Below are 18338 nucleotides of genomic sequence, written 5' to 3' on the forward strand. Positions count from 1 at the left end.
TCCTCCTCCTCCTCCTCCTCCTCCTCCTCCTCCTCCTCCTCCTCCTCCTCCTCCTCCTCCTCCTCCTCCTCCTCCTCCTCCTCCTCCTCCTCCTCCTCCTCTTCCTCCTCCTCCTCCTCCTCTACCTCCTCCTTCTCTTCCTCCTCCTCCTCCTCCTTCTCTTCCTCCTCCTCCTCTTCCTCCTCCTCCCTCCTCCTTTTCCTTCCTCCTCCTCTTCCTCCTCCCCCTCCCCTTTCCCCCGCCCCCCCCATCCTCCCTCCCACCCCTCCAGCAGCGATGGCAGAGGAACAACAACAACCACCACCACAGCAGCCCGATGCCCATCAGCAGCTCCCCCCCAGCACTCCCAGCCCGGGGGTGGCCCTGCCAGCCCTGGTGCCCGGGCTGCCAGGGACGGAGGCCCGCGCGCTGCAACACAAGATCAAGAACTCCATCTGGTAAGAGGATCCTCCATCGTTGGGGTAGAAAAGCCCAGGCACATTTCTGCTGCAAAGGGGTGAAGGGGAGGGGGGAAGAGAGGGAGGGAGCGGAGTAGCTGGTTGATGCATTCGTTGCATGTGGGTTTCCTGAGTCTGGTTGGTGCACATTTATAGGACCTTTGGAGGCGTGTGCTCTTTAAACATGTAAACCTGGGTCTGCCTCTCCAAACAACTACCCTTTTCCCCCCCCCCCCCCCCCCCGCTCCGTTCCCCCCCCCCCATTGTGACTGCAGATTAACAAGTTATTTGATATTTCACTTTGTGTGAGAGGCGGAAGGATAGAAAATAAGTTAGATTGCATGATGGTAGCATGTATCTGAGAGTGGGGAATGTGAAATGTGTTTACTCCTTTTTGCATTCACACAGGGAGAGGGGAAGAAGTGTATTGTGAATTTTCGCCAAACAGACCATTGTGCGTAAGAATATTAATATGCAGCGTAAAACCTGATTGTGTGTGTCTGTCTCTCTTTTGGCTTAGCTACTCCTTCTAGATGTTTTTGTCTTGTTTATTCCAAGACTGTAAGCCTTCCAGAAGGAGTTCATTCTCTGCATTTCCTTTGAAGAAAAATACTATTCCAAAACATGACATTTTAATTTAAGTGTCTTTTCTCACAGAAGGTAGTATGATCTTTTGTTTTTTTTAGAGAATAGGTACCTGCCTTCCAGTAAAGGCTTACCATTATTTTTTTTTTTTTACTATACTCTAGGATGTTTGAAAATCAAGATCAAGTCAAATCAAACGTCCTTTTGGTGCTGTTTTTTGGTTAGTGTATGACTATTCAGTATTATAGTATTAAGATGAGCTCTTACATGATTGTGGTCTTTTCATTATAGAGTAGATTGGTTGAATTAGGTAACCTATTTCTCTTTAGGTGTAAATAAGGAGTGCTTACTGTCATAACAAAACCTCCTTTTTGGTTGCAAATCCCTATTTCAGAGAGATTGATTATACCTTGGTCTTAATGAATTAATGGGGTTGCATGTTAACTGCCATATTTTTTGGTGTAGCACTCTTTTTAAGGAAAGCACAATATTCTTTAGAATTTAGTTTATGATTGATCTTTTTTAAGAAAAAAATAGAATTCTAATGTTTTTGTTAAATCGTCGAGATCAAAATAGAAATCTTTTCAGGCCCATCACTTTATTATAAGTATTACAGCCAATAGCCTCAAATTGTATTGTGAAACTTTATAAAAGACCCATCTGAAGAATTTCTAGTCTTTGCATCAAATTTGCAATAATACAGTAATGAAATTAAATGTGCTGAGTTTGAAAAGTAGAACTGGCATTTTTCATATAGTAATTTGCATTATTTTCCTGAAGGGTTCAAGCATCCAGATTATGTTGGTAATGTGAAATAGGTCAATTAGTAGTTTCACATTATGCTGTAGTTGGCAGTTGAGTGTTTTGTTTGCAGAACAGATTTTTTAAAAAATCGAAGTGTAAATTAATGCAGAATTTTTTTTGGATCTCCACATGATAAGTCATATTGTAACTTACCTGGAATAGGTCAGATAAATAGTGGGTTTTTTTTTTCTTTACAGTTTCAGATTGTAGGGCTCAAGAGTACATAATTGAAGGAGATGCTTATTAACTTTATGGCTTTTACTGTTTTAACATTTTTACTGTTTCTTCTATTAGCATGGTATAAATTAGCTTCCCTGAAATTATCATCAAGTTGAATTAAGCTTCCATGTTTTCATTACATTTAGATGAGGTATCATGTCCAAGTTGACAAAATGGTTACTAAAATACTTTAAGATAGAGAATTTTAAAAAGTAGAATTGAGTATACTTTTTAGTTTGTTAGAGAGTAAAATGAATGAACCTTCATTTTTTTCCCTTAAGAATAATCACTGGAATAGTTAATATAGGGAATTTTTAAGAACAATGAAAATGATTTGAATAGTGGTATTAGATTTTTTTCATGTGGGTTATTAATTGTTCTCTCCCTCTTCATGCTTCATATTCATATAACCTTTACAACTTAACTCTCTTGACATCTTTAACATGTGTGAAACTTCTCTTACCTACAGGCAGTATAAATCAGTTCTTAGCACCTGTTCTGAAAACTTAGATAGGAAACAAATATCTTACACTTAACATACTTACATCTATTATTTTGTGTCTTAGAGATCCTATTTGCAAAATTACTTGCCTTTTCATACTATATGTATAGCTGTAGATGACTTCACTTTTCATATTTTGACTACTGTCTAAATAGCAGTAATGGGTATATTTAATATTTCCCCCCCTCCAATAAGATTGAATTTCTATTGGGCATATAAAAGAAAGATGGTGTTAAAAAAGATGAAGTCCCTTGTCTCTGGCTTACCCTAAGAAATAGTATCAATATATAGGTATAATGTGTAACTTATTAAAAATATGTTTTGATCAGCAAACTTAGAACTCTTTATGCTGCTCATTGGACATTCTTAAGACAGCAGTACTTTTAAAAATGGTGATTTGAAATACCTGATAATTTGAGAGATGAACAATTTTGCATTACTTCTTAGATTTTGGTTAATTACTGCTGTGAATTTTAAATTTTAGTCCAAAGCAGCCTCTTTCTTAGATCATAAACAAATCTGAACTTGTCTTTCTGTATGAATATAAATATCATATATGATGTAGGCCTCTAGGTGGACAATGAGTTATTCATTATCTCAGCTCATAGTTAATTTAGTCTACTTATTAAATTAAGATGCATTATAACCAAAGAAATTGGTCTGGTATAATTCTGATTTGGAATCGGAAAACCAGGTTTTACTACTTACTACTTATATGACTCTAGGCAAGTCACTTCACCGATTATCCTTAACTATAAAATGAGGGTCTTACTAGATGATCTCTAAAGATTTCCTCCAGTCTTTATTACATGATTTCCTATTTCTGGAGGAAAATGAAAGATTAAATTTTAACTAACATTTATAGAGTGCTTTAAGGTTTGCAAAGCACTTTCTAGTTTATCTCATTTGATCCTCCCATTTCTGTGATGAAAGGTGCTATGATCACATCCATTTTACAGATAAGGAAACTGAGGCTGGGAAAGGTTAAATAACTTGTCCCAATCATACAGCTAGAAAATGTCTGAGGCAGGAATTATAGACCTGAGCTCAGGTCTTACTCTTTCCAAATTCCAGCACTTTTTCCATTGCACCACCTAGTTAGCTTTAAAGTAGAGCACACTGTATGCAACTATAGAAAATAAAATTAACAGCAGCCAAGATTATTTTTGTCTTTGGTAATTCTTGAACATACAAGCTTGTTCAGATATCATAACAAAATAAACTAATATTTTCATAATAAGTTTGTAATTATCCATTACTCAAGCAGAGGTTAACCCCTTCACTTTCTTACTTCCTCATTTTTTATACACCTCTGAAAGGCTCTCTTTTCTCTAAAAGAAAAATCTTTATACACAGATGTCTGTTTTAATGTTGAATGCTGTGCTAATAAAAGTTGCTATGTAAAAAGTTGTGATATAAAAAGATGCTGTATAAAAGTTTTTTTTTTTAAATGTTGCAATCACAGGTTTATCTAAATTTTACTATAATTAGAGTTGGGGTGGCTAGGGAGGAGGAATGTTAGTCTCTTTCCCAAATGAGTATTCAACTGGAGTTTACCTTTTGAACTGTTACAAATTTCTGCAACTTTTACTTCACCCCATGTTGCTAGGTACTTGGCAAACCTATCCTATCAATTGCCACCCCTTTCCCATTAATTTCCTAATAAAGGAAAAACATAGTTACCAAACTTGTATTAAGATTTGGATAGTAATTTAAAGAAATTTACAGAAGCCAACATTTTGTAAGCTCATTATGTTGTTTTTTTCTACACAGTTCTACTTCAACAATAACAGGTGTTTTATAGAGAAGCTTACTGCATGGAATGGGAGATTGAATGGGAGATTGGGCTGAATGGCCTCTAAGGTCCCTTCTGATCTCAAGATTCTAGGGTCAAATAGGAGTGGGAAGTAGGAAGAGTTAGTTTTCATTTGAGAAAGTCATAGGATTTTGAACTGGAAGTGAAAGACCTGAGAGACCCATTTTTAACCCAGGAGTTCTTAACCTGCAGTGCATGATCTTGTTTTTTAAATAACTGAAGTTCAGTATAATTCCTTTGTAATCCTATGTATTTTATTTTGTGTACTAAAGCATTGCTAGAAATGATTCAAATATTCACCAGATACAAAAGAATTAAGAACCCTTGAGTCCTGCAAAGGTTAAATGATTTGACTTATCCAAGGTCACACATGTAGTAAGTAGCAGAGACCAGGTTCAAATCCAAGTGTCAAACCTATTGCCCTTTATGTGTTGCTTTTCTGCCTGTTGTAATTGGATATCCTCAAGTTATGAAAGAATCTTGTCGTCTTGGACAGCAATCATCTTTCTACTTGGAATAAGAATGTATATTTGCAAATAGGCTGTCACATATAGAATTTTAACTATAATGTATTATTTTATAAAACTTATCCTATTTATTCTATTAAAATATGACTATATTTACTCAACAGATGTATGAATTGGATTTTAATCTTTATGTAATATTTTAATGTAATAATTTAAATCTGTAGGTAATCACTTATAAATGTGCTCAAAACAGTACTGCAAGATAGACCTTTACCTCCCTTTTGTGAAAGAGAAATCTAAGGGGGACAGGACTAAGACTTGTTCAATTCATTATTTGTCTCTAGAAATAAAGGTGAGACAAGAACTCTTCTTTTGTCTCAAAATTGCTCAGGTTTTGGTATATTTTCAATGTTGATTATACTTAATGACAGCAAGCATTCCAATTTCAACCAAAATCAACAGCTTTGTTTTAGTTACTTCTCTGTTACAACAGGTTAGCAGCTGACTATTAAGTCATGAGTTTCTGATTTCCTTGGATTACTATGAGCAGCATCTTGTAGAACCTTACAGTTAAATTTAAGGTCACAGATCATGGTATCAAAGATTTAGAGCTGAAAGGAACCTCAGAGGCTTCAGAGATTTGAGGTCCAGAGAGACCGTGACTTGCTTAAGGTCATACTGGTAATAAGTATCAGAGGCAGAATTTGAACCCAGGATCTTCAGCCCTAGAGTCAATGTTTTTTCCCCATTATTTAACATTGTTCTTAGGTGACATTTGGGTTGTTAGTCATTTAAATGCTTCTTTAATAATTAAAGGAGTCCCCTTGCTTGCTTGGAATACATGGGTAGTGACTTGATTCCTTAGGTAAGGTACAGCCAAAATGGAAAATGAGTATCTATCTTCTCTATTTGGAATAAAACTTCCCCCCTTTATAAGGAGGATCAGTTAATTAATTTTAAGTTGTTCCATTTTCTGGATTTTTTTCTAGAGTTAGGATTTGTATTTAAAGGTATGCCTGTAACCCTATTAATAGATTACATTAGTTTGGGAGTTATGGAAAAGCATATATAAAATTTTAGTGATTGACTTTTGTTTTTTGGAATTCTTTGAGAAGAGAAGCTAGGAAAAAATACTAGATTGGAGGGAAATTTGGATAGCTTTTTTCTTACTAATGTGCTTGTATACTGACAATTGCAAACAAATTTTTTACTTATTGATGTGTGTATATATATATGAACATATACATATTCTATTAAAAGCAACCTGAGTCACTCTTTGTGAATGAAAATTCACGTAAAAAATTTTACACAAGGAGAAATGCTGTACCTTAGAATTTCCCCGATGCAAATAATTGTAATAAATTGAATGAGCATTGTAAAATGCACCTGCCATTGGTGTAAAAATGAACTCTTCTTGTAAGACCAATAAGTAGGTGGTACAAGGTAATCTCAGATGATGTATGTTTGAAGAATATCAGTACATTTTTATATTAACCTAATAAACCATAATAAAACCCTTTCCTATCTTATCAGGGGGGCTGAAGGAAATTGTTACAAATATAAAAAAGTATAAATTGAGGGAAATAGTCTTTATTTCCTTCATCTATAAAATGAGGGAGTTAGATTAGATGACATGCAAGGTCTCTTCTTGCTCTAAACTTGCTTGATTTTGTCAATAAATAAACCTTAATATCAGCAACAACAATATAGCATACTGTGAACACAGAGCAATGTGGTCATTATAGATTTAACTCTTACAAGGCAAATAGCAGAGTCTTCACAAGGGATAGATTATTAAGGCATCTTAATGTAACATTAGATATCTACCTAGTAGCAATTTCTCAAGGTATTAAATACTTATTAGTGCATTGTGTTGTTATCATAGGAGAAAAATGTGCTTTTAAATATAAAATTTTGAAGAGGAAAAAATGTAAATTATAGGAAGGTTTAAATTTTTATTATTTAAATTTTCTGTGTAAAATTATATATACATATATATGTATATGATTTATATATTATTTTCTTATTCGGATTATCACAAAAGTTATTTGTCTCCACTAATGCAGATGCAATAAATTGCATATTGTGACATGACAACCTGGCAGGAAATCTCAAACAGTTCTAACCATGAATTTTTAAATATGGGAGCAATCTTGTCACACACAGAATCTACCCTCCCTCTCACCATGTCCCCCTTGAAGAAGCCTGTTTTTAATTTCTGAGTAGTTCTCTTCTGTGTGCTCAAGGATCTCAGTGTAAAAGAGGTACAACTACTTGTTCAAGAGACCGCAGTGTTGGAGACTATTGAATTGATGGGAAAGACTATTGAATAAAGAATAATTCAGATAATGAACAGTGAAGACTTACTGTAATCAATAATGGATTGCATTTATGATAAGACAATTACTTACAGACTTTTGTACTAAGAACATTAATAAACTCACATACATCTCTTTTCTTGGTGTAGTACCTTGTATATTTTTATTTTGAACTTTGAACTTTTTATTTATGGTATTTATTATATCGGTTTTCAAAACAGAAATCCATTATTTTTATTTCCATACTTAGAGAATATAAAGGTGAGGTAATATTTATAGTACTTAAAGTCCTATTAAATGGAAGGTAATGTTGGTGACATTGAAGGCCAAGTTTCCCACTACCATACTCATATTCCCACTCATGTCTTGAAACAGACATAGCAAGCAGTGGGTAGAATACATAAGTGATGAGTATATGGGCATAAGAGCTTAAGGAGAAGAGTAGAAGGTGACCCCTTTTAATGTTAGTGGTCTCTCTAATTGCTGTTTCTTTTTTTTTTTTTCTTTTTTGAGTGAGGCAATTGGGGTTAAGTGACTTGCTCAGGGTCACACAGCTAGTAAGTGTCAAGTGTCTGAGGCCAGATTTGAACTCAGGTACTCCTGACTCCAGGGCCTGTGCTCTATCCACTGTGCCACCTATCTACCCCTTGTTTCTTTTTTCAGTAGAACTTATACTCTCTCCATTTTGTGTACATGACCTTGGTTTGTGACTACCACTCCTCACCTTTTCATGCTTTGCAGCCTTTGAAACCTCAGTCGTAAATATTGTACCTGTCCTCCTAATTTCCTACCTTCTTTTCTTTGCATATTGCTTATTTACCTTTCTCCCTTCAGAGCCAGCTTCTACACCTTAGTGATAATTCCTTTCTCTAAATTCCTATTAGCATTCATTATCTTATAGTAATACCTTATACCACTTTTAAGATTTTAAAAGTCTGGGGCAGCTAGGTGGCGCAGTAGATTAAGCACTGGCCCTGGATTCAGGAGTACCCGAGTTCAAATCCGGCCTCAGACACTTGACACTTACTAGCTGTGTGACCCTGGGCAAGTCACTTAACCCCCCTTGCCCCGCAAAAAAAAAAAGATTTTAAAAGTCTCTTCCTTACAGCAACCCTGTGATGTAGGCAATGCATATATTGTTAGATTAATTTAAAAATAGATTTTGAGGCTTAGATAGGTTAAGTGAATTATCCTTGGTGACATAGTAAGTATTAGAGCTGGGATTTGAATTCAAGTTATTCAGTGCTTTCATCATTAAGCTATTCCATGTTGATCTGGTCATGGTAGAAAGGTCAGGCTTATATATGTAAAGAGAAGTGTATTAGTATTAGAGGAACAACATCTGCATTTAGAGCCACAAAAATAAAAGAGTTCACACCAAGAAAGGATGGGTTTATCTAGTATATAAAATGCTACCATCCATTATTACTTATCTTTTTAATAACTCACTTTTCAACCAGTGATTCAATAAGCATTTTTAAAGTGCCGGGCAGAATTACTATGCTTCTGCAATATTTTCCCCACAACAGTGTGTTAGATAGCCCAGTATTATTATAGCCATATTTATAGGTAAGGAAACTGAGGTTCAGAGAAATTATGTACGTACTCTGTCTCCTCAAATAGATGGCTAATTTCTTGAGAGCAGAGATAATCTATTTTATATTTCTTTCATCTAGCACACTGCTTTACTTAGTAGCAGCACGGTAAATATTAGTAATAATGATGATGCCCCTTTGTCATAAATTATATTTATTATTCTATGGTTAAGAAAACAGATATTTGCAATAATTTTTGAAAAGTTTTCATCAACATTGTTCAAATAAAGGAAAAAAGTTTTGGCGTTTAAAGAATATTCTTGGGAGCAGCTAGGTGGTGCAGTGGATAAAGCACTGGCCTTGGATTCAGGCTGGACCTGAGTTCAAATCCAGCCTCAGCCACTTGACACTTAACTAGCTGTGTGACCCTGGGCAAGTCACTTAACCTTCATTGCCCTGCACCCCCCCCCCCAAAAAAAAGAATATTCTTATGTTCCAGCTCTAAACCATGGTTCTTTTCCTTCACTTACATTAAATACCTCATCCCCTGATGATGCTGGTTAAAAGAGGTATGTATACAATTTAGACTTTTCATTAATAGCCTGGTCTTGAAGTTAAATCACATAAGTGAGTTTTTTACCATTTTGAAATAAACGTTATTTGATACTAAAAACAAATCTCAAGCCTCACTTGACCCTCAAGCTATTGTCTATCATATCTAAATGATCTAGGAAAAAGCTGTCTACACTCTTTGCTTCTGTTTCCTCTCCTTTTTCTTTCTTTTAAACCTTCTACAACCTCATCACTCAGTTGAAATTGCTGTCCATAAAGTTACAAATCATACCTTATATACCAAATGTGATGGTCTTTTAAAAATTTTCGTCCTTCTTAACTGCTCTGCAGCATCTGACGCTACTGGTGACTCTCCTCCTGCTTATTCTCTCCTCTGGTTTTTATTAAGTTTCTTTTTCCTGGTTCTACCTCAACTTTTTTTTGATTGTTCCTTGTCAGTCTTCTTTGTTGGCTTTTTATCCATATCATGCTGCCTAAATGTGGATGTACCCTAAGTTGCTGTCCTGCTTCCTTTTTTATGATTTCTCTATACTTTCTCATTTGGTGACCTAACTAAGCTTCTGTGGATTCACTTAATCATCTCTTTGCATATGACTCCAAGAGCTGTATATCCATCCCCATTTTCTTTCCTGAGGTACAGACCCACATCACTGCCAATTTTGTGTTTCAAGCTGGATATCCATGGGGTAACTCAAGCTAAACATGTCCCAAACTGACTCTTTGCACCCATACACCAAGCCAATCCCTGCTCTGAACTTTTCTTTTTCTGTTGAGGATACCACCACTTATCAATCACCCAGGGTCACAATCTTGGGCTCATTCTTGATTTTTCACTTTTCCTCACCCCACATATTGAATCTGGTTTTAAGTTCTGCCATTTCTGTTTCTTCAACATCTCTTACATCCATCATCTTTTCTCCATATGGCCAATACCCTAGTTCAGATCCTAATGACCTCTCACCTGGACTGTTGAAATAGCCTCCTGTTAATTGGCTTCTGGGTGTCACATCTCTCTCCACTCAAGTCTATCATCCACACAGCTGCCAAAGTTATTTTTCTAAAGCACAGGTCTGGCCACATGACTGCCATGCTCCATAAACTTCAGGGGTTCTCTTTTGCCATTAGAATCAAATAGAAACTCCTCCACTCTTAGGCATTCAGAGCCCTTTACATGATTCTGACCTGCCTGTCCAGTCTTATATATTATTCCCATTCATATGCTTCTTAGTCTATACAAGCCAGCCCTCTTGTTTTTCCTCAAACAACACTCCATCTGCTGATTCCTTTCCCTTTGCATAGGCTATCCAATACCTGGGATGTCCTCTTTCCTTATCTTAATCTTCTAACTTCCTTCATGGGTCTCAGCTCTAGTGCTGCCTTCTAGTATATGAATCCTTTCCTGATGCCTCCAGCTGCAAGTGTTTTCCTCAGTGTCCAGAAAAATGCCTGGCATGTAGTTGGAGTTTTATAAATGCTTATATATTTTTTTGTGGGGTAATGAGGGTTAAGTGACTTGCCCAGGGTCACAACAGCTAGTAAGTATCAAGTGTCTGAGGTTGGATTTGAACTCAGGTCTTTCTGAATCTAGGGCCAGTGCCCTTTCCACTGCGCCGCCTAGCTGCCCCTATAAATGCTTATTGATAATAATTCAGAATTGGAAAATTATCGAAACTGTGGTGACCACTAAACAGGTAGCATTTTCCATATCCAAAGTAGAACAGACAAAGATCATACTTGAAATCATGTCTCTATATTGAGCTTGCTTTTCCTTGAGTGTGTACTAAATTCTTTGTGTTATTTTCAAAGCTGTCCTGTTTGTGTTTCCTTCTGAACTTTTGTTTGTTTCTCTGCATTTACAAAAAATGCTTCAAAGATGCTCATTTTCTTTTTTTTTTTTAAACCACAACACTATTGCTACCCTCCCTTTCATTACAGTTCCCTTCCCTATGGAAAAAAAAAAAGGAAAAATACCCTCCCCCCTTTTTATGAGGCAGTTGGGGTTAAGTGACTTGCCCAGGGTCACACTAAGTGTCAAGTGTATGAGCCCAGATTTGAACTCAGGTCCTCCTGAATACAGGGCCAGTGCTTTATCCACTGAGCTACCTAGCAGCCCAATTTTACCTCATTTCAATGAAATCACAAACCACAATTCTAGTAGACCAATAAATGAAAAAGGTTACCAATCTCCTGAAAGAGAGGTGATGGAAAGGAGCAGAATGAAACAGATATTTTCAGATTCTCATAGGCAATATATTTGTTTTCCTGGACCATGTATTTGTTAAAAAGTGCTTTATTTGGGGGTAGCTAGGTGGCGTGGTGGATAGAGCACTGGCCCTGGAGTCAAGAGTACCTGAGTTCAAATCCAGCCTCAGACACTTGACACTTACTGGCTGTGTGACCCTGGGCAAGTCACTTAACCCTTATTGCCCTGCAAAAACAAAACAAACAGCAAAAAATGACGTAAAATGAAAGTCCAAACTATATCCATTTTGATAAAAGGGGGGAAACCCCTAAACTCTAACAAAATAGTTAAGATAACATTATACTTGTTCTGTTCTCCCTTCACTGTGTATGTATATGACTTTTTCTGGGTTTTTTGCCTTGCCATAGTCACTGTTTTGATTGTTTTTGCCTTCCTCCTGTATCATTTTATATAAATCTTTCCATATTTACTTTTATTTGTCATTTCATGGAACAATAATTCTTCATTACATTGATTGCAATTTATATTACCATTCCCCAACTGATATTGTTTCTTGTTTTTCTACTATTGCAAATAAACTTGCTTTGAAAATTTTTTGCACAAATGAGTCTTTTCTTCATTTAGTAATCTCTTTCGTTTTAGCATTATTATGGGATCAAAGAGAATGAGTTTTGTAACTCTTAACATGTGCTGCCAGATAAATGATGAACAGTTCTGCCAATAGCATAATAGTAATACTTATAAATTTCTGCATTTGTCACAGTACTTTTCAGTCAAGGGTCCTTGATGTTCACTGGTGGAAGTTGGTGTTACAGTAATAAATATTTGTTGATGGTGAACAAAGGTTATGTTTATGGAGTTAAGGTAGAAGGGATAGGAGAGTAGGGTAGATTTTTGAAAAGAGAATGCTTAATTTAGGTAATGGAAAATCAAAATACAAAAGATCTAGCAACAGCAGCTGCACAACACTCATGGGGTTGTTCAGCTTAAAAGAGACAAATAGTTCTGAGATGGGCTTTGATTCAGTAGACTAGAAGGAAATGTATAAATGAATTGGAAGGAGAAGAATGGAAAATGTACTCATGGGTAGAAGCATCTCTATTGGTATAAAACTCCTTAATTCTTAGTAGATGACTTTACTATTTTGTGAAGACTGAGATGATCTGATGTGGTTAGCTCCATTATATAGTTAATTGTCTACCTCAGCCTTATCACTTTCTACATTTAACCAATTTTCCTTTCCTCCAGACTCAAAAGAAAAATTTTTCCTAATTTTCCTTGAAGTTAAACCTTTCCCCTCATCTCTGGACCTGTCTTGAGAGAACTTGTTTCCAGATTTATTCTTTCCGTCACTAATAATTCTAGTCTCTCCCTTGTCATCGTTCTGTCTTCGGGCATTTTAGCAGGTCTTTCAGAACTTTTTGCTTTGGATTGTGCTGTTTTTCTAGACATTGCCTTATCTCTCTTTTAATTTCATATTGATGTTAGACTTTCTAACTTTCTAATAGTCCTGCCTTTGCTATCTCTACTTCCTGCCTTATTAAACTCTAGTCTTGCTTCTATCCCTATTAATGTATTTAAACAATCACTTTGGGGGGGGCAGTGAGGGTTAAGTGACTTGCCCAAGGTCACACAGCTAGTAAATGTCAAGTGTCTGAGTTCAGATTTGAACTCAGGTACTCTTGAATCCAGGGTTGGTTCTTTATCCACTGCGCCACCTAGCTGCCCTGAAGAGATCACTTTTTAAAAAAGTTTTATTGATGACTTTTGTTTATCATGATCATTTCTGGAGTTAGTATCCTTCTCTATCCTCCCTCCCCCATGACACACTCCTCTTGCCTCGGAGAATAAAGGTGGTGGTAGACTGTAGGTTTGGAATGAGGCATACATTTTCAGACATAACCAGTTCATTGATTTGTCTTGTTTTATACTGTGCTTACTAGTTGCAAGGGAGGATTCTGTGGAAGGTTGGAGGCATTGTTGGGAAGAGACAGTGATGTACAAAAAAAGAACATCAGTAAATGTATTTAAAAAAAAATACCTCTCTTCTTCTCCCCTTGCCTCCTTTGTAACAAAGAAAAATAGTTAAATGCATTGTTAAGCAAAAATACTCCATACAGTGACCATGCCTGACAATATATACAACATTTTGCCCTAGTGTCCCCCCCCCCCCTCTTCTCTGCTGAAATAAGGGAGGTATATCCTCTGGGAGTTTTATTTGCTTTGGTTTCTCAGAGTTTGGATTCCATTTAGTGATATTTTAATGTATGTCGTATTTGAAACTGGTTTCTTAAAGATTACTGTTTACTTAATTTAAAAAAAAATAATAAACACTTTTAAAAATTGTGACTTCCAAATTCTTTCTCTTCTTCCTTTCTTCCCCTCCCCCTCCCTGAGGTGGTAACCAATCAGATACAGGTTATATACAATTATGTAAAACATTACCATAGTAGTCATTTTGTGTAAGAAAACCTGAATAAAAGAAAAAAATGAAAGTGAAAAATAACATGCTTCAGTCCATGTTCAGTTAATATCAGTTCTTTCTTTGGAGATGTGTGCTTCATCATTAGTCCTTTGGCATTATCTTGGATCATTGTATTGCTGAGAATAGTTGTCATTCACAGTTCTTCATTGAACTATATTGCTATCTCTGTGCACACGTTCTGCTCACTTCAGTGTACATCAGTTCATATAAGTCTTTCCAGGCCTTTCTGAAATTGTCTTGCTTGTCATTTCTTATAGCACAGGAATATTCTATCACAATCATATACTACAGCTTGTTTAGCCATTCCCCAACTGATAGACATTCCTTTGATTTCCAATTATTAGCTGCCTCAAAAAAGAGCTGTTAAAAATCTTTTTGTACAAGTAGTTTTGACTTAATTCTTGTCAAATCCAGTGGCTTCTTTTAGTTCTCATTCTCTTGAACCCTTCTGTAACATAGGTGTTGATAACCTGCTTCCTGAAATTCTCTTGCCTTGGCTTCCTCTGACAGTGCTTTTTAAAAAATCTTTTTTATTGTGAACTTAATAATTAAAAAACTTGAACATTTCATTATACAAAGAACAAGGAGGAAGATTGCATATGAAACTGAACTTATGATATGTAAAGTGTTGAATTCAACATGGTAATAACAAATTGTCCTATTTATATCCTCTTACAAACTTGTTTGCTTTTTTTGTGCATTTTTTAGTTATTTTAGTAATGTTCTTTTCATTCTTTATTTTTCCTTGCTTCTCTATCACTACAAATTAGCTCCCTCCCATTGTCATACCTTCAGAAGCTTTCCCTTTAAACAGAGTATAAAGAAAAAATAATTAATTGTTCATGTCTGAAAATTTGTCTCTTTCTGACCCTTTAGTCCATCACATCTCTGCCAAGAGGTAGATAACATACTTCATGAAGTCATAATTGGTCCCAGCATTAATCAGAATTTGATAATCTTTTAAAGTTGTTTATCATAGTCATCATGATGTAAGTTGTTCATTGGTTCTACTTATTTCACTGCATCAGTTCATGCTCATCTGAGATTGCTCTGAATCTGTCATATTTGTCATTTCTTAGGGCACAGCATTCAGTTACATTTGTAAACCACAGTTTGTTTAACCATTCCTCATTTGATGTCACCTAAATTTCTTTTTCGTTCTTTGTTATAACAAAAAGTGCTACCATGAATATTTTTGTACATGGGGTACTTTGTCTCTCTCTGATCCATTCGGAAGTATATTCCTGGTAGTGGTATTGCTGGGGCATAGTGTTATGCATAGTTGTGACTTTTAGGGTATAATTCCACATTGCTTTCTGTAATTCACAGCTCTGCTAACAGTGCATTAACATTCCTCTCCTCCCACACCCCTTCTAACATTGCCAAGCTCCCTATTATGCTTATCGTTGTAAATCTGATGGTAGTGAAGTGGAATCTCAGAGTTGTTTTAATTTCTATTTCTCTTATTAGTGATTTTGAACATTTTGTCCACATGCTTGTTTCATAGCTTTCATTTCTTCATTTGAAAACTGTTCATATCCTTTGAGCACTTACCTCTTGGGAAATGGCTCTTATTCTTACATATTTCTATTAATTTCTTAAATATCTTAGATGTCAGACATTTATTAGAGAAATTTGTTCCAAAGATTTTTTTCCTAGTTAACTCTTTCCCTTCTAATTTGAGTTGCATTGACTTTGCCTATGGAAATGCTTTTCAGTTATACGTAATTGAAATGGTCAGTTTTATCATCTATAATTAATTTTGTCTTTTTCTTAGATAAGAATTTTCCCCCATTCACAAATGAATGGCATTTCATTTTCTTCCCATTTTTTTTCTTTCTTTTTTTTTTGGCAGGGCAGTGGGAGTTAAGTGACTTGCCCAAGGTCACATAGCTAGTGTCAAGTGTCTGAGACTGGATTTGAACTCAGGTCCTTCTGAATCCAGGGCCGGTGCTTCATCCACTGTGCCACCAAGCTGCCCCCCTCTTCCCATTTTTAAAAAATATCCTCTTACTACTCTGACCACTTCTTTTCTTCCCCCCCCATCTTTCTTCACTCATATACTCACACAACAATGAATCCATTAAAGATTTTTTCTTCAATTTTGTGATCTTTTTCTTCTTATTCATTTCTTCAGTCATATCTACTCTCATGACTTCAGCTATCACTTCTATACTGATGTCTTTCTCCAGGTAGGCCTGATTTAGGTGCCAAGAGAATTAATCAACTTTGTATGCTATAGTATCATTTAAAACTCAAAATGTTCAAAATGATAATTCATAATACTTCATTCAAAACTGTTTTTTCCCAACCACTTCATATATGTCAGGGATGCTGACATTATTCCAGTTTACCAGCCTAGAAACCTCAGTTAACACTGCCTCTTCCTTCCTTTCCTATATCCAACCTTTTATCAAGTCCTGCCATTTCTCCCTGACAACAACTTTTAGATTTGTTTCTTCCTTTCCATTCCCCACCTGCCAAAGCTTTTTGTTGGCAGCACTGGGTTTGGAGTCAGAAGACCAGAGTTAAAATTCTCATTCTGTCACTAAATAACAGTGTGAGTTTGGGCAAACTATTTCACTTTTTGATCTTGTTCCCTCATATAAAATGGGGAGAATACTTGCCCTATGGTATTTACCCCACAGGGTTTTTGTGAAGGGAAAAAAACCCCATAATATTAATGTGAGCTATTATTACTACGCTAGTCTCCTAACTGCTTTTCCTGCCTCTACGTTCTTCTCACTCTGATCTATCTTGTTATATAGCTATAAGATTAACCTAATTAGTCCTTTTCATGATTCTTATGCCCCTGCTTAAGAACCTACAATAATTTCCTGTTAACTAGGTTAGGTGCACGCTCCTCAACATGGAATTCAAAGCTTTTTGTATATAGCCTTATCCAATTCTGACTGTCTGATCTTATTTCTCATGACTCCCTATCATTCAGTCCCCCAGTCCAATGATGCAGGACTTCTTTTGCCTCTTTTAGTATTCCAGCGCTTAGCATAGTACCTTGCACATTAGTAGGTATTTGATAAATGTTTATTGACTGACTAACCTACCTTACCTAGACTATAGCATGGAAATTTTTGCTTCCATGCCTTTGGGCTAATCGCCCCTCCTGGAATGCTCTTACCTCTTTTTTCTACTTATTGAAATCTTACCTGTCCTCAAAAGCCTGCTCAACAACCTTTTCTTCATGAATTCATCTGAGTTGTCTAGTCCAAATTGATCTCTCCCTTTCATAAATTCCCTTTGTACCTAAAATCATTAGTGAATGGTTTAGTTCTTAATTTTCTATTTTTTTTTTCACATCTGTTAGGTGGTGTTTTTTTTTTCCATCCTGTTTTATTAGCCTAAGTTTTATGAGAGCAGGGACAATATTTTACACTTAAATTCTATCTTTAGTAGTTCTGAATGCATAGTGAATATTCACTAAATTGACTTGATTGAAGTTGAAATTGGATGATTTTATAAATATAATGTATTTATTGAATAAGTAGAACCAAACCCCTGGTGACTGGACTGATTTAAAGAGGATTTTGATCTGACTATTTCACTATTTTGCTACATACTTCATGCTCTGGATTTTTAATGTATGTAAGCAATCCCTCTCAACTTTTTGCTATCTGAAATTTTGATTATGCTTTCTATGTCTTCAAGTTATTACTTTTACAATGTTGAATTGGACAGGGCTAAGGATAAAGCCCTAAAGCAAACTACTTAATTTCTCTCCAAATTTATGCAGATCCATTAATCTCTTTGGCTACTCTTGTTCATCCACCTAACTAGCCCATGATTCTTCATATTTTCCAAAGGTATATCATTAAGGATGTTGTCAAATGCTTTGTAAACTCAAAGTAAATTATGTCTATTGCATTCCCATGGGGGAATGAGATTGGTTCAATAATGTTATTAGTGAACCTATAATAGTTCTAATGATCACTGCTTTAAATATTTAAAAAAATCTTGTTTTTATAAATACCTTTTAAAATATCATATTTATCTCTGAATTTATCCTTCCTTATCAGATGAGCCACTCTTCATAATGAAGATTTAAAAAGGAGAAGAAAAAAAGCAGTTCAATAAAATTAGCTAACACATTAACCATATCCAACAGTATAAGCAATATTCTACATCCATCGACCCTTACATCTCCATTACTGCTTTTAAGAAAGTGATCACAGACCATTTAAGATTATGTTCTAGTACTTTGCTGCCATTGCCCCGAAGCAATATTCTACTGTTCTTTCAAAAAATAAATTTTTCTGTTTTTCAAAATGGAGGTGGCATTTTTCTACCTCCAGTCATTAAATACCTTCTACATGATTCCTTAAAGATTATTCCTAATCTGTTTTAGTCTTCAGTTCCCTCCTGTCAACAATCAACAT

The 18338-nt window shown here is 35.7% G+C and overlaps 1 protein-coding gene across 1 annotated transcript in view; it reads left to right on the forward strand.

Moving 5' to 3' along the window:
* Positions 1-274: 274 nt before the first annotated feature.
* The window catches only part of RFX7 (regulatory factor X7), a 174496-nt gene continuing 156432 nt past the window's right edge, over positions 275-18338 (forward strand). Inside the window, exon 1 of the mRNA XM_043986047.1 lies at positions 275-437. Within this exon, the coding sequence (XP_043841982.1) occupies positions 277-437 (161 nt within the window). The 5' untranslated portion in view covers positions 275-276. The remainder of the gene's footprint in view (positions 438-18338) is intronic.

Source organism: Dromiciops gliroides, chromosome 2 (genome assembly GCF_019393635.1).
Source record: "Dromiciops gliroides isolate mDroGli1 chromosome 2, mDroGli1.pri, whole genome shotgun sequence".
Classification (NCBI taxonomy): Eukaryota; Metazoa; Chordata; class Mammalia; order Microbiotheria; family Microbiotheriidae; genus Dromiciops; species Dromiciops gliroides.